Source organism: Oreochromis aureus, linkage group 17, assembly GCF_013358895.1.
Source record: "Oreochromis aureus strain Israel breed Guangdong linkage group 17, ZZ_aureus, whole genome shotgun sequence".
In the NCBI taxonomy this organism is placed as follows: domain Eukaryota; kingdom Metazoa; phylum Chordata; class Actinopteri; order Cichliformes; family Cichlidae; genus Oreochromis; species Oreochromis aureus.
Window position 1 is genome coordinate 4,006,504 of NC_052958.1, and position 19,121 is coordinate 4,025,624.

General features: G+C 40.3%; 2 protein-coding genes across 2 annotated transcripts; both read right to left on the reverse strand.

Annotated features, from left to right (window-relative positions):
* Positions 1-5,122: 5,122 nt before the first annotated feature.
* LOC116323204 lies at positions 5,123-11,251 on the reverse strand. Its single transcript, XM_031743481.2, has 7 exons — positions 10,839-11,251; positions 9,875-9,928; positions 9,481-9,723; positions 9,098-9,355; positions 6,444-6,692; positions 6,241-6,344; positions 5,123-6,011 (listed from the first exon to the last, which is right to left on the reverse strand). The coding sequence occupies exons 1-6, from the start codon at positions 10,990-10,992 to the stop codon at positions 6,256-6,258; spliced, it is 1,047 nt and encodes a 348-aa protein (XP_031599341.1). The 5' UTR covers positions 10,993-11,251; the 3' UTR covers positions 5,123-6,011; positions 6,241-6,255.
* A 226-nt stretch (positions 11,252-11,477) lies between these two features.
* mapk12b (mitogen-activated protein kinase 12b) lies at positions 11,478-18,337 on the reverse strand. Its single transcript, XM_031743479.2, has 12 exons — positions 17,975-18,337; positions 15,796-15,925; positions 15,596-15,654; positions 15,403-15,514; positions 15,283-15,312; positions 14,213-14,260; positions 14,007-14,121; positions 13,834-13,905; positions 13,517-13,596; positions 12,865-12,943; positions 12,616-12,789; positions 11,478-11,685 (listed from the first exon to the last, which is right to left on the reverse strand). The coding sequence occupies exons 1-12, from the start codon at positions 18,091-18,093 to the stop codon at positions 11,621-11,623; spliced, it is 1,083 nt and encodes a 360-aa protein (XP_031599339.1). The 5' UTR covers positions 18,094-18,337; the 3' UTR covers positions 11,478-11,620.
* Positions 18,338-19,121: the final 784 nt, after the last annotated feature.

Here is a 19,121-nt window from a genome sequence, read left to right on the forward strand (position 1 = left end):
TGTATAGTTGCAGGAGGGGTAGCACTCAGCCGAGCAGGTGAAGTTGGACGCAACTCCTGTAGTGAGAAATCCTGGGCCACGTATCTGTACGTTTGAAGGTCCGGCTGAAAAGTTTGAAAATAAAAAACATTTGCTTGAAGTTATTGCTGCTAAGAAAACTTATGAGATCAAATTGAATCTTGCTGTTTCTACCTGCTGTTTGCAGCATCTTTTGGGCAGTGGCTGCTGTTTTGGTAACAGGATTGACAGCTGTGCACGTCAGGTTTTGGTTTGCCTGTAGTTGTGTAAGCTGCAGGCTCAGCTCTGGGCCCTGGGAAGTCACATTCCCCCAGGTCCAGGTGAACTGACATGCAGGGTAACAACTGGCCGAGCACTGAAAACTGTACAGTATGCCCAGAGTCACTACGTCAACCCCACTGAGCACCACTGAGGATGGTCCATCTGTTGGGAATGGTTGAACAGATAAAGCTGTTACATTCAAGTAAGTTATTGGATTATAATTTTTGACAAAAGTTGAAGATAAAACACAATTTTTAAAAGATTTTAGAAACATAGTGATCGAAGAATCTTACATGTAGAGTCTGCTGTGGTTCTAAGTAGCTCAGTTGTGTTGCCATAAAATCCTTTATCATGAAAAATGTACAAATTGCACGTCAAATTAACACCATATATTCCATATGTTCCAGGTCACACTACAATAAATAATTTCAAAATTCAACTTTCAATTCATTAAGTCCATAAAAAAGTTTCACCATACCAGTTTCATAAAAATCTGATAACCCGCACTTATATAATTCCAACTGATGCAAGCGGATGTGAGGTGTGTGTGTATCTTCCTACCAGGCAGACAAGTGAGCAGCAGCAGACAGGCTGACTGATGAACCATGGTGTCCGCAGATGCTGAAGTATCCACTCTCTTATGATCATACAGACTGTACAGTCCTTATAATACATGGGAGAAATGGTATGCCCACTGTTATCAACCACTCAACACAAAAAGCAAACAACCTCGAGGGGTAAAAGAAGTACATGAGAAGTACATGTTGGTTATCAGCTGGTTCTTTTGTCTGGGTTTCTTTTTTTTCTCTGAACAGAGCTGCAACAAAAAAAAAAAAAAAAAAAAAATCCTGTGCTTACAGGAATTACTAAGTTAAAGTCATCGTGTAAACTCGATCCACTGCCGACTAATCTTGTTAAACTCTCATTCCTGTCTCTTGCCCCACTGATTGCTAATATCGTACACTCCTCTTTTATATCTGGTTCTGTTCATTCTTCTCTTAAAGCTGCAATAATAACCCCAATACTGAAAAAGAATGGTTCGGACCCTTCCAATCTAAATAATTTCAGGCCAATTTCAAATCTGCCTTTCTTAGCCAAAATTCTGGAAAAGATAGTGGCTGCACAGGTTCATCGTCATCTCACTGGAAATAACTTGTACGAACAGTTTCAGTCCGGCTTCCGTTCATGTCACAGTACAGAAACAGCTCTAGTAAAAATCACTAATGATCTGATTCTGCTTGCAGCTGAATCTGGACCATTCTCATTCTCCTTGACCTTACAGCAGCTTTTGATACTATCTCCCACTGCATCCTTCTTCACAGATTTGCATCTATTGGCATCAATGGTACAGTACTCGCCTGGTTTACCTCTTATCTCTGTGGCCGCTCACAGTTTGTTCAATTACTCACTCACAAATCACGATCTACTCCAGTTAATTCCGGTGTACCTCAAGGCTCTATCCTGGGTCTTTTACTTTTTATCATCTATCTCCTACCCCTAGGTAATATTTTCAGGAAGCATAACATCCAGTTTCACTGCTACGCAGATGACACCCAGCTCTACCTCCAAACCCACAGCTACTCTCCCACCCACATCCATTTCTGACTGTTTAAGTGAAATCAAGGTCTGGTTTACTCACAACTTTCTTAGGCTTAATGGCAATAAAATAGAATTTATTTTAATAGGCACCAGATCAAAACAACCAGAAGTCTTTCACTATCCATTGATAACTCTGGTGTCTAGAGTTGGATGTCTCGAGACCGGTCTTGGACGTGGTCTTGGTCTTGTCTTGGTCTCGACGGACTTTGGTCTTGGTCTTGTCTTGGTCTGGGATCCCTCGGTCTTGTCTTGGTCTCGCTGTCTCGGTCTCAGATCGACATAGTGGTCGGGAGATTTGGAGTCAACAGTATCCATGACACATGACGTAACGTTCGATAATGTGTCATGTGCAAAAGCATCAGCTCTAAGAGCCGAGCTTAGAGAGTGCTTTGTAGTGAATCAGAAGAGTCGACTCGCATTGAGCGAGAGCCAGCTCCTCACTTAATTTCCTTTTGCTGCTCAGCTCTCACACAGTGGCTCAGCTATGCTCCAATCCCTCCATATTGTGGCCAATCACATGTTAGGATATAGGATAATATCATTATGTGAAAAACAGAGAGGGTGAGAGACGCGACAGTCAAATGGAGCGTGCGTCTGTCCTCTCAGTAAGTGAGTCAGACAGTAGACAGCGGTGAGGGCTGTGCGAGTGCATCGCACATAAGTATGCAAAACACATAAATATGCCTGACACCCGTAAACGAAGCAGCATCTGGCTGCAGTTTAAAGGCTTTTTTTGTCTCTGTCTCGGTCTTGGTCTCGTCTCGACTTTGTCTTGGTCTTTACTCGGTCTGTCTTGGTCTCGATACCCTCTGGTCTTGGTATTGTCTTGGTCTTGGTTTAGGCGGTCTTGACTACAAGTCTACTGTTGTCACACCCTCCCCTCAGGTTAAGAGTCTTGGTGTCATCCTCGACAGCACTGTGTCCTTCACAGCACATATAAATAATATCACTCGGTCTTCCTACTTTCATCTACTTTCATCTATTAACCGCCTTCGTCCCTCACTCACTCCAAACAGTACCGCCATACTTATCAATGCTCTTGTCACATCTCATTTAGATTACTGTAATTCTCTTCTCTGTGGTCTACCTCATACATCCCTCCATAAATTGCAGTTAGTTCAAAATACAGCTGCTCGTATTATTTCCAGAACTAGATCCATTGAACATATAACACCTGTTCTTAAACAGCTCCATTGGCTTCCAGTTCACCTCCGTGTCAATTTCAAGATCCTGCTTCTCACTTTCAAAGTGCTTCATAACCTCGCTCCTCCATATTTATCCGATCTTCTCCATACATACTCACCCCATCGTACACTCCGCTCTTCTTCAGCTTCCCTTCTGTCTGTTCCACCTGTTTGCCTGACTGCAGTGGGACTCAGAGCCTTCAGTTGTTCTGCCCCGAGACTTTGGAATTCACTTCCACCAGATCTCCGGACCACAAAGTCTCTCTCCACTTTTAAATCACGTCTCAAAACCCATCTATTCAGAATTGCATACACCTGATCTTAGTTCATTTTTACCTTGCTCAGCTTTTATACTCGCGTTTATACTTTCATGCTTGTGTTTTTGTTTTTTACCTTATGTCTAAATCTTATTTTGCCATGTTTATTGTATTTTATTGCTGCTATTGTTTTTGTGTTATTGTAAGGTGACCTTGAGGGTCTTAAAGGCGCCTATAAATAAATGTATTATGTGCCCAAGGTAGAAACATTTGCCATTGAAGCTAAAATTTTATAGTTAACCTAGTTAATCACAGATATGTTGTAATTCAAGTTGCCAGGATTTTTATAAACTTCAAAATTATTATCCCAAACACACAATGGTTAGTCTAGCTTTCTTTCCTAGAATTATTTATTTATTTTTCTGTATTTCACACTTTATTTTAGATTTTCCTTTTTGTTTCTTTAAGGCTCTAGTTCCTCTTGAAAATGATCTTCAATTAGATTAAAATGAGACTGCACACTTACAGTATCCATTTGTCTCATAGTCACAATTTTTTTCCATCTGTCCATTCTCTTCCACGTATCCTTTTCAGGGTTGCTGGGGGCGCTGGAGCCTATCCCAGCTGTGTTAGGGCGAGAGGCAGGGTACACCCTGGACAGGTCGCCAGTCTGTCACCAGGCAAACACATAGAGACAGACAACTATTCTCACTCATATTCACATTTATGAGCAATTTAGAGTTAAATTAACCTATCCCCAGTAACGGCACGTCTTTGGACTGTGGGAGGAAGCCAGAGTACCGAGAGAGAAACCACTCAAACACAGGGAGAACATGCAAACTCTACACAGAAAGACCCCGGCCTGATGGTGAAATTGAACTCAGGACCTTCTTGCTGTAAGGCAACACTGCTAACCACCGGCACGGTGGCATTTCCGACGCTCTTGGATGCTTATAACCACAGGCCACACATCTGAAACAGAAAGTTCTGTTTGTATAACCATGTATATATAGTTGGGCTAATTGGAAATCACAGTTTTAATGTTTGTTTCAAATTTAAGTCACATTTCTGTTTTTATCTAGTCTTTTTCTTTTTTACTGCTTATGAGGAAATAGCTGCACATCTTAAAAGTAATGAGACCTAATACAGAGCTGAATCATTTGACATTAATATTACACTTTTTTATAATGTGTATTAGGACACTTAAAATTCATCACATCTTCAGCAAAATAATTCACAACAGTTTTACTGAGAAGAGGTTTGAATTTATGCAGAAAAAGAAATAGAATTAATAAATACTTAATCTGCTAATTATTGCAGTTAGAGCAAATTCGTGCAGGTCATCTTCCTGCGATGATTTACAGTGTCAGTGTGGAGGTGTTGTTTGGTGTTTTCAAAATTTCTTTTTATAAAACCAAAATGAAAAGTTTGTTGCGTCTTTAGCAGCTCAGTCTTAACTGTCAGTGCTCTTTGTGACATGAGATTACAGCCTTTAAATGCACAAGTGTGGGAAACATTTAACAGATTAGTCCATAGGTAACCACAAATAAAGTTCTAAATGTGATAAGATTTATGAAACATATGACATTTTTCCTGAGACTGCAAACATTGTGAAATTAATTAACACTTGACTGCTCATTAAGTGCAGATTCTTATCAACAGGAAACTGTGGCTGCGCTGGTTACTCATTCTTTCTTCTGATAAAGCAGGGGCGTGAAAGTCATTTCAGTTCACATCACAAACAGCCTCATTTAATCTCAAGTGTGACAAACCTGTAAACACGCTGCATAATATTAAAAATACATGAATAATAGAAATTTGAACTTTTTCATATTTTCTCCTGGCTTTAAATCTTGCTAAGGCCAAGTGAAACACAGCTGCCACCCATCACCTTTAAAAATGTAACACTAAAAAAAGTTTTTTTCTCATTAAATTAATTTTTCTTATTTACTGATTTAGTAGGAAACTGAGATGACTGAAGTATGTGTGACTTCACCAGCTTTTTCTCTTTTGTTGATGGTTTGATTGGGTGACATAGCAAAAATTTCCCAGGTACAACTTTTGTAACTGAACAATATTCAATTTTTCAATTCAGTTCAATTTTATTTATATAGCGCCAAATCACAACAACAGTCGCCTCAAGGCGCTTTATATAAATATATTTTACGTCTTTATGATTTAAACAGCTTGTCTAGATCTAGAAATACTTCTACCTTTTCAGAAGCTTCAGCTCCTGTAGTAAAGCTGATAACACCACACACGGATTAATAGTGATTATTTATGATTTATTTTAGCACTGATTATAAAGATATAAGTGTTTGCCTCTAGTTTGACCCAAACCATTAAAAAAAACGACTAGTAAAGCCGGCATTAGTATATTTGTCATGGAGTTCCAGAGTAGGTCCGTTTTTATTAATAGAGATGATAATTTTGTACATGTCAGAAGAAGAATGTGTTCTTTGTACACATTTAAATTGTATCAGTGCAGAAGAATGTCAGCTTTGTCCGCACACTCCCTTCGCATACTTTGATATTGACAACCTTTCAAGTTCATTTATCAAGTACAAACAGGGATCCGCCTATTATCAACATGTGAGGCAAATGCATAAAATCAACGTGCACTAGACTACAGGTGAGTCAGCAATTCAGCGCCATTTCTTCACAAAACTGATCCTCAGTGCCTAAAAAAGATCTGACAGAAAAAAACACGGAGACAAGAAGAGAAATTATTTATCTGATGAAAATAAGAAATAAAATATTTTTATTGACACTATACTGATGCTACCAAATAATAAATACTATATAATAATAATACTCAAACATAATAATAAACATGCTACTACTACAGCCAAAAACTATTTGTGTAATATTTAATAATGATAATAAACTGATCGTCTCCCGTGCAACATGAAGAGCCTCACCTGTTCCATACTCAATCACAGTGTGAAGGCAGCAGAAATGCCGAAGGCCAGGAGCAGCAGGGCTGAAGTTTCTTCAGGGCGAGTGGACAGACTGCGGTCTATCACTGAACACAAGCAGAAAGCAAAGATCTGAGTCAAGTATCAGTAAAAACAGTTAATATCCTGTAAGCTTTACATCAAACCATGGTTTTCAGCCTGTCTACCTTTCATCCGTACAGTTTTTAGGGCTGTAACTGTCTTCCTTGAGGCAGTATTTTGTGCTTCACACTTGAGAGTCACCGATTTAAGCGGATGATCCACTGTCATCTCGATCACATTGCCCCTCACGGTCTGACTGTCCACAGACGACAGGAAGCGACAAGACGGGTGACATTCAGCAGTACACACGTATTTATACGTTTCCGCAATTTCTACAACGTCTGGGCCTTCAATCTGAACCTTTGATGGTCCAACTGAAAGAAAGATAGTGACGATAAATCAATTCATCAATTATCTACACTGTTTACGCCACATGTACCAGAGTAAAGATGATAGCAGACAAATGATGGGGCTGAGTCTAGTTGTTTCTTCATGGTTTGTGAAAAACATTGTCGTACAAAGTTAATATACAATTACCTCGTCAATATCTCTTTTAAACACACTACCAACAAACCTTTGTCATGACAGCAAACATTCGCTTATCACTTCTGTTTCTTAGGTTAGGAAGGTAGCTAGTAGCTAGCTATACTGTAGCTGTGTCCCAAAACCTACTCCGCATCCTTGGGAGGACCCGGCCTTCACAGTCTACGTGGGCCGGGTCCTTCAAAGACCGACAAGGCTGGAAGTGCGAGGCTGTGAAATGGGACGGTCTAGCCTTCAGATTTGCGTCACCGCTGTCTCGGTGGAGTTAAATAAACTCAGCCATCTGCTCCTTGCTATCTAAATATAACCGGACGCTGGCGTAAATTCTCGACCATCTCACACTTCTGTTTAATCAGTTTTCTGTTTGACGTTTATTCAGCTGTGTGAAAATCCCAGAGGAACCCACCTGATGGATTAATAAAGTTTAATTTAATCTAATCTAATCTAATAACTTTGATCTCAGCCAAACCAATTTACTCTGGAACAAATAAAACACAGAAAAAAGCCAAACAATAACATTTTTAAGTTATCCGAGTGACTTATATATCATGTTTAACCTGAGTAGCGAAAGACCGCGGGGATCTGAAAACAATGAAGCCAGGAGTCCGCTGCTCTCGCCGGCTCGAGTGACCATTGAACCCCCCGGCTAGCTATCGAGCAGGTGGGTAACTGACATATCCGAAAACATCGGAGCACTTTTGCAAATATGCGATGTCTTGATAAACCAAGCAGATATTAGAAGTTTACACAGCTACTTTCTCGCCTGAAAATATGTTAAAAGTTTATTTTGTGACCCAGAAAGATTAATAAGAGTAATATTAAAACTTAGTAGCTGCCGCCATTGTTGGAAACTGGAACTGGCTGGGCCGCGCTATGAATTCTGGGATATGGTGGGCCATGAAGGACACACCCTACCCATCCTTCAAATTCGGGGAAATGAAGGAGGCATTTGTCGGCTCCATTTGAAGGAGTCGACGAATTGGGACAGCCTTCGTCGCCTGGCTGTGACGTAATCGGTCTTCAAATGCGGCCTCCGGGGGATGCAGCCTACGTTTTGGGACACAGCTAGGGTTATTGTTAGCCATTTATAATTCTGAGATACAAATTTACTAGATAGAATAAAGATAGAAAAATTTTTCTTTTACTTCTCTACATCAAGCTTTACCCTTTTAAGCTGTTATATGTGTTTAAAAAAGTTACATTAAGGTTAACTCCAGGTGCTAGCTAACCATCTAGCGCTACAGCCATACTGATAATTAAATTATATCTCTGCAGAAGTATTGACCACAAAATCCGTTAATGCCCAGGCTTTAAAAACGACATCATAAAACTAGAAATACACTGACTGAATCGGTCGACGTCCAGTATTCTGAGCCCAGACTGGTGACTGGTCAGCTTCATGTATGACCGATTACAAAGCAGTCCGCAACTCAGCAACGCACTACGTTAGCATGAAAGAGAGTGAAAACGCAAAGTTCACTAAAGTAAACTGTGGAGGAAACAAACCTGATAACACACTTAAACATTTTAAAGATGCTAACAAAGGAAACGTGGCTAAAATTAAAGCTACCTATGGGTGAGAGCCAGCCACAGCCAGCAGGGTTGGTAAAAGACAAGGACCGAAGCAGTTGTGAGATGAATGAAGAGGATCAGTGCAACTTTTGTAACACAAATCTCTTGCTTTTGTTTGGTATGGTTGAATATGTAAGGTAAAATGGGATGTACAACAACTATTTTAATATTTGAAAAACATGTTTTCATCATTTGTAGCTCTTTCCAGTAGTAGGTGATTTTGTTTGAAGTTGTTTAAGTGTGCTAACAGTTTGGGGTAAATTGGCAAACATCTTTATTATGAACCTAATAGTTTTGCATTGAAGAAAAGATGATTTTTGTCTATACTGTCAGTTATGGTTCTTAGAAAAAATGAATTGGTGCATCACTACATAAAACAAGTCCCTTTGACACTTCTGTTTTTGTAGAAGACTAAATATGGTACAAAACATCTAAACCTATAAACTTTAGAGTTAGCGAATGAAAGGCTTGCAGTTCTGCTTGGCCAGGCTAACCATCTGTGACAATCTTCTTTAAATATTCAACTTCCAGATTTCTTCTGTTAAAAAAATTACTGGAACTTAAGAAGTAGCTATGACCATATCCCTCTTTTATTAGTAAAATAATCTTTGTGTAAAGGTATTTGCTCCCAGTTTTGCATCTTTGTCTCCAAATCTTGACTTACATGTCACAGCTATGTTTTGAGTAGCAGTGGCAAACAGCCCAGACACGTTATTGGTGGCTTTGCAGGTGACCGTTTTGGAGGTGTCCATCTCCCGAGGAGTGATAGAAACAACATTTCCTTGACCACGTATCCATGGGCCTTTATCTGTCCTCCAGCTGTAGTAGCAGGATGGGTGACAGTACGCGTAGCAATTATAGGTATGGCTCACTGTGGGATTCATCAAACTGGGGCCTGAAATGGAAACATTGGTAGGTCCAGCTATGATAGAAAAAAAATATATTTGTCATTAGTGGAACCAGTATGGGCTAGTGTACGTAATTTTTCACCTGACAATAACTCAGTGAACTGCTCCTAGTTTTGCAAAAGATCTAACAAGCTCATACCTAACACCTGGATGTTCTTTGTTGCCGTAGCACTCAGCCCCTTGTCGTCTGAGACTGTACATGTCACTGTTAAAGAAGGTACCCAACTATTAATAGTAAAGGCTAGCATGTTGCTTTGACCCACGGCGCTCTGTCCATCCAGAGACATGGAGTAGGTACATGGCCCACAACTGGAACCACACTCAATGCTGCTTGGCACACCCACCGTCACATAGTTTGGGCCAATAATGACTGGTTTCAAGCCTTCAGAAAATATCACAAAAATTAATACTTTCTTGCACATAATGTTCAAATTTCTTTACAGTTACAGTTCATTTATTATATATTGTTTATGATGATACCTAGAACAGCATTAGCATAAGACTTGTATTGAATTAAATGTAAAATCACTTACCACTGTCAGCCAGTTGAGAGGGCTTTCCATCTGAAGACAGTACTGGGTGAAAGCCTAAGAACCAGTAAAGCATACTAAATAAAACATGTAAGCTTTTAAGTTTACAAGAAAATCTAGGCCTAAACAAAGGTTCAGCTATTTTGGGGGTTTTTCGGTCATACAAGGTCTGTAAGGAACAGATTGTTAACAAGTTTTTTATTTGGGATTGTTTTTATTAATCAACTCTACTTGCTGCTTATTTTAAGCTAACAGGTATGTGAAGAATCATCTAACGTTAGCAAAGTGTAGCATTACTGCAGGCCCTGTGCTGACTTTACACTTCCTCTGTACTTGTGTTTATAATTACACCGTGTTAGTATTATGTTGTTAATCATGGCCATAGACCTATGCATATGTCTGTGTAGGTTCTCAGTCATCCAGGTCATGCTAATCCAAGGAGCTTGGAAAGAAAAACAACTGGACTTCATTTCACCTCACCATAAAGAAGTCCAGCCGCTTTTCTTGCCAAGCTCCTTGGATTACTGATGCATATGCTTACACAGGCTGATAACTAGATGTTAGCAGTAACTATTTTAGTTGGGAGGCTCACATAAATTGCACAGCCTTCAAATTGTTTTTATGAATATTCTTCACATGGATCCATAAGTTACCCACTACTAACTTGGCAGCTGTTGAGCTTAAAGTTATCCCAAAAAATATAAGATAGCAAAATTTATTTTAAGAATCATAAATAATAGTGCTCATAATGTCAAAAAAGTATAACTTGATTCAATTTACTTTTTCTATGTATCATGCTTTTGTAGATAAATGTAGAATGTTAAACGTAAGAATTTGGAAAAACAGCAACAAAACTGAAAAAGCGGAAAAGGTTAACTGTCAATAGAAACGCGTTAGTCTTTGTAAAGTGTGCCACGGTAACTTTTCTATCACAGCTACATTTGAGTTCATCAAAGGATTGTGTTACCTGCCAGAAACAGAAACACCGAAATTCTGATGACATTTGTGTTTTCTCCGTTTGGTTTGGATGTGTAGGTATTATCCATTTTACTATACGAAGCTGAAGTGTATCTCCGGGAAACAGTCCACTGACACAGAGCAGTCAGGCAGCCAGTCAACATGACTAAGCACACAGCTCATATCAGTAAGAGCTGAAAAGAAATCACCCTTCTTCGTCACCGAGCAATCCATTGCTTTTGTTTCGTAGCACACTGCGACTCATAGTGGCTACACAAAGGTTTCAGAAGTTCATCAGCTACATATAACCGATTTAGATGGATGAGTTTGTGCACCTTGGGTCAGTTTTCCAGAAGCTGAGTTTAAAGAGTGGAGGATTACAGTGCAGCAGTACTCCCATCTTTGGGCTACAGGCTCAGAGCCAGATAAAAGGAGTGCTTTGAATCTAGGGTGGTGATAGTTGTAGAGAGTAGCCCAAAAAGGAAATGTCACAGGTCTGACCACTCGAACAGCAAACATTTAAATAGAAAGGCATTTCTATAGCAGTTTTCTAGTCTTATTGACAATTCAAAGCACTTTATATATCTCAAACTAATCAAACACATGCACATAAACTACAACACAACAACTTAACACAACTTAAAACAACTGAATATACCACATTTATTGAAAGTAACAATTTGACAAACTAATAACATTCAATCTTTCTACACAAATACTACATGTCAAAGGAAAAGAATATTTCTGGGTGTAGGTGCAATTTTATTTGTAAGAATATGTGTGTGTGTGCTCTTAAAGTGACGTTTCCTTCGAGTCCTTGGGTGGCCTGAAGGTCAGTATTTCTGTGAAAGTGTGACCTGCACAACACAAAAGAGGAAACTGTTATTAACAGCAATGCTAAACTCAAGTTCAACAACTAAAACACTGCCCCCCTTGCTTATTATGTTACGAATCAAGGCAGCTTCTGTGTATTATTAGATTTGAAATCTGCATCAAGTAAGATTAGCTTACACTGACCTCTTCTGGCCTACAAAAGGTACTGCAACTTCATGGAACGAGTTCATTTTCTAGTCTGTTTTTTTTTTTTTTTTACTGTCGTTCACATTGTCATAGTACTAAACCAATTTTTACATATTATCTATACATCTTTACTGAATGTTTGGGGTTATCTAAAGGAAAAATCTGGTTCTTCAGCAGTTAAATGCCCCACTTTGGTTGTTTGGTGTTAATCAGGAAGCATTAGAGCCTTTCTTAGATTTTTTTTTTTTAACCTGAGAAACAACTGCTGGCTGCAGATAAGAACAAAAACAGGAGAATTTGGGAAAAAGGACCAAAACAGTAAAGGTCTGTGCCAAAACATTAACAGCTGAGTAATAGGTTTTTTGCAACTCGATTAATTTCAATTTTACTTTATATAATGTAAAATAACAACAACAGTCATCTCAAGGCGCTTTATGTTGTAAAGACCCTACAATTATACAGAGAAAACCCCAACAATCGGATGAGCCCTGTGAGAAGGCACTTGGTGACAGTGGGAAAGAAAAATTCCCTTTTAACAGGAAGAAACCTCTGGCAGAACCAGTCTCAGGGAGGGGCGGGGCCATCTGTCGTGACAGTTCTACCTCCCATTCTACTTTTAAATACCACAAGTACGCCAGCAGTCTGAGAGTGTGATGTTGGGGCGATATGGTTTTATGAGGTCTTTAGAGCTAAGATAACATGACTTTAAATTCGATTAATTCACGTTACAGAATATTTGTGAACAACTCCAGTATTTCTTTTATTACGTTTCCACAGGTCCAGCGGCAGATCTGTGTTGTCTAGGGTCTGATCGTATGGCAGCGCCTCAGTCTCCTCCTCTGTATCTCTGAACTCACTGAAGAAAGGGAGGTCGAGCGCCTCAGAGGCGCTCAGCCTCTGGTCAGGGTCCAGAAGCAGCATCTTTTCCAGGACACATACAGCTGTAATGCAGAGACATGTCATATTCTGGATGATAGTAGCTTAGTGTAATTTATGGATGATGTGTGATAACGTACCATTTGAGCTAGCTTTGGAGAAAATTGAGTGCAAATCCTTTTTTGGCACTTTTGGTAAGCTTCTGATGTAGTTTCTGGCCTGTTTGCAGAGGAAGAGGAAGAAGGTGCTACTGGTTGATACTTCGAAATATTAAATCAGTGACAGCACATATGTCTACAATTGTCATTACAACAAGCCCCACCCATTCCTGCTCAAACCTTCTATTTGCAAGGGGCAGCCAATCATGAGACTCATGCTACTCATATGGAATATAAGAATAAGAAGGGTGCACCAGTTTGGCGAAAAGTAGTAAAGAAACTAAGAAAATAGGTAAGGAAGATGCACTGCACTCGACTCCCAGTGCTGAGAAAGTCCAAAACACAGCTACTCCTGTGCTTTTAATCTAAAAAATGTGTTTCAAACATACAGTGAGAAAAAAGGAATGGCTTTGATAAATTTCTGTGCGTCGTTTTGTGATTAGAACTGTGAAAACGCTGTGACCAACTTTGTATTGGAATGCATTATAGCAACTATGAAACCAGACTGACCACAGCTGCTTTTCCCTTTGAGGTCTGAGAGAGCAAATTGCATCTTTTACAGCCCCCCCCTTTTTCAACTTTACAGCCAGTGTTTCATACTCAAAGGGAACCGTAACCCCGGGTTATTACTTACATCTTGACTTTGTAGTTTCACAATAAAGTCAGGAGATGGGGTTCCTGTAATCTTCATGATTTCCCTCAGCTGGTCCAGGTCTGACAGTGAAATATGGTTAAGAAGGGTGTGTTTCATTGATTTTTGATATTTAATTATGAGCTTTCTTTTCAACTTGCAACTACAATGGGATCAACATGACGAGACAGTAAAAATAGGAAAAGGGCGAATTAGTCTTAATTTTGCTGTGAAGTGAAGGATTCAGGTGGTTAGTCTTAAACAGACTACATATAAAAGATGGCAAGGGTTACACGCCAGACTAACACAGTGAAGGATACGGTCGTTCCCTTTGAACAGCGGCTTTCCCAGCAGCATCTCTGCCATTATGCAACCTGCCGACCAGATATCCACTGCAACCCAAAGCAAAGCATCTTTATCTGCAATTTTGGATTAAGAAAGAAATATATCCCCCTGATTTTTACCCCCATCCCTATAAGAAAGATAGCTGTACCAGTTTGCGTGTAGTGCATCCAGTTGAGGATAACCTCTGGTGCTCTGTACCACCGTGTCACCACATAGCCGGTCATTTCAGAATCAGCCTGCCTCGCCAGGCCAAAATCAAGAATCTGAAGTGGAGGAAATAACTGAACTTTAACACAGAACGTGACTACGTCTAGAGACTTCACATCGATACATCTTCATGTTATTCGGCATTACCTTTAACTCACAGTCTGGGTTAATGGCTAAATTTCCAGGTTTAAGATCCTGTGGTAAAAAGAAATGTTAAGACAAACGAGACTAAGAGATACAGACAGTATGTGATTCAGTTTTAACATTAGTTGTTAAAAGTAGGAATTCAACTCAATTTTATTTACATTCTGCAAATGTATAATGTAACAACCCTTATTATTGTGATACAGCACCGCTAGGGGGTGTTGTCCTGCTATTGTAGTAGTTGGGGAGACTCCTAGTGTGTGTGTGAGTGCAGCGGCAGCCATGACAGCCGAGCAGTCCGTTCAGAGAGAGACCTCATCATTGTAACGCGACTACCCATCCCTGCACATGTATGTACGGACAAAGGAGAGCCGTGGAGACCTGGCTTGTATGGTGTTATGTTGCTAACGTTAAATAAAGATCTGTTGTTCGATTTAACTGACTGGCCTCGAGTTATCCAGCTAACCTCCACACCACATGCCTGCTGGACCTGCTAGCCGCTCCTTCCTGCCAGACTGCTGTTACAATAACAGACATTGCCTCAAAGCGCTTTATATTGTACGCATAAATACCCTAAAATTTATTAGATTAAATTACATAATCCCCTGTGAGAAAGCACTTGGTGAGAGTAGGAAGAAAAAACTCCCTTTAAACAGGAAGAAACATCTGGCAGAGCCAGGGTTGGGGAGGGGCGGCCATCTGCCGTGAGCAGTTGGTGGTGAGGGGAGAAGAAGAGAACAGAGAGAGGCAGGACAAAGGATTTGGAATTGGAAGGCTTGTTTCTTTAGCAGGGCTAGCAAGGGTGAAAAAAGGACACATTTTTAGCAGTAATTGATACGTTCTCTGCTCTAATAAGCAATTCTCTGAGAGGCGGGAAAAATCAAGGAAAGGCTTTTGAAAATAGACATTTCAATAACACGATCTAACAGTCAGCGTATCAGACACAAACGCACACACTCACATAACAAAGCTCCCTGTGTGGGAGTCGAGATGAATGGGACCGAGTATAAAAAAAGAGAAAAAAGCCCCGCCACCCCCAAAGCTCATAGTCTGAAAGGTCAAAGGTCACCCACCCTGTGAATGATCCCTGCTGAGTGGATATACTGTGGAGAAAGCAGAGAGAGGGGGTGTCAGATCAGCTCACTGGAACACTTTCCTGTTGTTTCAAGAACTTTCATGAAGGTTTCATTCACCTTGAGTCCTTTCAGCATCTGATAGACGAGGAACTGCACTCTGTCCTCCGATAACCTCTCCAGCTTCATCAGCTTGCCGAGGTCTGTGCCCATGAACGGCATCACCAGATAACTGCGGAGAGGCATGGGATCAATTCAAATGAGCTCTGTCTGATTCTTTAAGAGTGGTTAAGGAGAGCAGAGAGAAACTTACAAGTCACGAAACCGGTCGAGTGAGATTTCAGGAGTGAAAACATCCAACAGCCCAATGACCTGACAAGAGCCAGCCAGGAGGAAAAAAAGCTCAATTAAAATCAGACTTGAATAATATTTAATCATTTAATCTCTTCTCCTTCAAGCATGAACTTTAACATCTGCTATAATGTGAGTCCTATTTGCTGTTCCCCATCTTACGTTTTCGTGCTTCATGTGTTTGAGAAGTCGCAGCTCTCTGTAGGCCCTTTTGGCAAAAAGTTTGGTCTGGAAAGGCCGGTGGAGTTTCTTGATGGCTACCTGTGTCCCTGTCCGGCGGTCCCATGCTGAACTGATGAGCATAAAAGTGTTACGCAAGAACAGGTTTTATTGTCAGACTGAAATTTAAACTGGAGTTACAAACCCCTATTGCACAATGAAACGTTTTTTTAATGATCTGAATTAAACCCAGAAACAACTGCATCTTTCCATGTTTTTTTCCCCAGAAATGTGTTTCTTTGTTGTGTTCTTGGTTTCAGTCAGGCACCTGCCCCATTTTTAGTGTGTGTGTGGATGTATTTCCCAGTTAAGCAAACCTGTGCTTTTCCTAGCAGGACAAGTCACCGTGTCTGCAGTGGGAAAAATGTAGACTGCAGTGTGACTGGAGACAAAGTGCATTCTGAGGAATTAACTCAGGGTCTTTAGCTTGACCCTAACAATAAGAGTTGGGGGTGGGTTTTCTTTGTTGACCCTCAGTCACATTACACAATGCAAAGAGGGGCCCTACACAGCCATCTGTGGAGAGACCACTGACCAAAACAGCACATACAACCAGGACCTGATGCTTAGACGGTGTATAATATTAAAAAAATAAAAATAAAATGTGATCAGTCAAATTACCCAGGGAGAACCTGGGCTTTTATTGCAACATAAGATGCAGTACTGTGTAGAAATCTTGAGTCACTTTTCATTTATTTACAATTTCCTAGAAAAATGGGAAATGGAAACAGAGATTTATTGAGACATGTGTTAAAACATACATGGAAATAAAGCATATAATGCAAAAACAGAATTTATAATTCTAATAAGCTTGAAAGTGGATAATTGGTAGGTCCACCATCATTCTTTAACACAGCCTGATCTCTCGTTGGCAAGTTTCCTTGTAGTTTCATTAAGAAGTCTTCAGGACGGACATTCTTTGGATGTTGACTGACTGATCCTACACTGCTTTGATAATGTTGAGGTCCGGACTCTTGGGGAGGCCAATGCAAACACATACAATTGGCAATGTGTTTGTGATCATTATCATGCTGAAAAATGAAGATCCCAGATCACTGCATGGTGGACCGAACTCTGATTGTACTTTTCTGTGTTCATAACTCCATCCATTTTTACGGGATCTCCAACACCGCTGGCTAAAATGGAGCCTCAAACCATGACAGAGCCTCCAGCATGTTCTATGGATGGCTGTAGACACTTGCTGTTGTACCTCTGTGCTGTCCTCTGAATCAGAAATTTTGAATTTGTATTCATCAGCCCACAATAACCGTTTCCACTGATTTTCAGTCCAGTTCTGGTGTAATTTCTCTTCGTCCTCCTTCCTTGACAGCCGCCCTTCCACTGAGACCATTTTTAATTAGGCTTCAATAAACAGTAAATGGATCAACTGAAGAGTCAGGTGCATCTCTCAGGTCCTGTGTCAGCTTGGTTTTTTTTTGTTTTTTTTCAGTTTCTTAAGGACAGGACTCTTTTTTTTAACAACACACTGCACATGATGCTAAGGGAATTACATTGTTGGTGCAAGGTAACATTTCATGCCTGTCCAACTGTGTTACCGTTGGTATTTCACATAGATTCAACTGAAGAAACAGGAACAAATGTTGTGTTTTTGCAACAGGCTGCTAGAAACAAAGTGCAAAACTGATTATTTGCTAAGCTAACTGTTATCTGTAGACAACACTTGGGTTCGGTGTCTTCTTCATGCTTTGCTGACCAATCAGCAAACAAGCAAGCAAGGAAAATACTCCCTCTGAAAATGGTCAGGTACAAGGACTGGACTGAAAATGGGTCAAAAAGGAGCCAAAGAAAAGCTTTGAAAGATTTTGAGAAACCCCGGAGAACCACTTTAAAAATTACAAGCAAACCTGGCTCCCTGGAAGCAAAATATAAGGAAATGAAAAGAGGCTCAAAACTTTTCAGACCGTACTGTACTTTATAGTTGTTTTAGCCTTTCACAATATGTTGTACACAGACGTTGCTTAAAGTCTCACAGACGTGTCCAACTACATAACACCACAGGATAGGTTGAGTTTGTTGACCAATCAGTCAAACGCAACAGATTTTTTTCTTTTTTAATCAAACTCTATCAATACTTGTTTCAGCTACAACTTGCAAAACTCACCACACAGTCCCATATGCTCCCGTTCCGACCTGCTTCAAGTCTCGGTACCGCTCCGGTACTTCCCACACGGTTCTGTTGATCTCCTGCCGGTAGAACCCTGTCCTGGAGCGCACAGCCATACCCTACCGACGAACAAGGCTGCGGCTCCGGTCCAAACTCTCATGTGAAGAAATAAAAGTTCCACAGTAAAGAGCAGCTGTAGAAACTGCTGGGGCGCAAATTCCTCCAGATGCGATCTCTTGTGCGCTTTGGAGGGTCGATACTCACGGCCCCCCAGGACTCACACGCAAGCACACGCAGACTCACGCGCACTGAATTGTTAGTGGTTGTTTCTGGTCGCCCATGGCACTCCGTGGGTGTGTCTACAATGTGGGGGAAAGACTGCAAAACATCTGTCCACCCTATAAGGTTAGGTTCCCCCTGCTATGCGTCCCTTCAGAGCTAACCTTGGCTTCTAATATAAAGTCAGTAAGCTTTCTTTTTATTTGTTTTGGGGGATTTTTTTAGGATCTTGATATTATTTTGAATTGTATTTTCTTTTACACCTGGTGTGCACCTCAGTTTAAATACCTGATATACGTGTCCGTGCCTTTAGCAGCGGCATGTCCAGAGTGGGCGCATGGGGTGCCCTGACTGCAAATCCAAAATATAGGATGTCTGAGCAAAACCCATTATCATGTCCATGTTCATCCATGTTAATTAATTTCCAGTGTTTGCTACACAAATTAATTTTTTTTTTAATTCCTTCTACGGTGGCTCTGAGAGTTCAAACGCACTGCAACTTTAGAAAAATTCTGGGAAGCACAAAAAACACAGTGGATGTTAAATAAACGCAACAAAAGCAGAAAAAGCGAACCAATGGAAGTAGAATAAAATGCTAGTGTTTTGGGGGAAGACAAAGATGTGACGGAACAGCTGCAGACATGACAGAAATCCAAATATGCGAAGGATTTTACTGAAACATGCTTAAAAGAAGAGGAGGATTCACTGGTGATGTGAGGGAGAAAAGATGCAAGGTAATGTGTCTTTTAATTACATTATTCATAAAATACTGTTTATGTTTACTATTTACTGTTTAGCCTGTCATCTCTGAAATACTGTCCCCCAATAACAATTTTTGTGTTTCTTGAGGGTTTTTTGTGTGTGG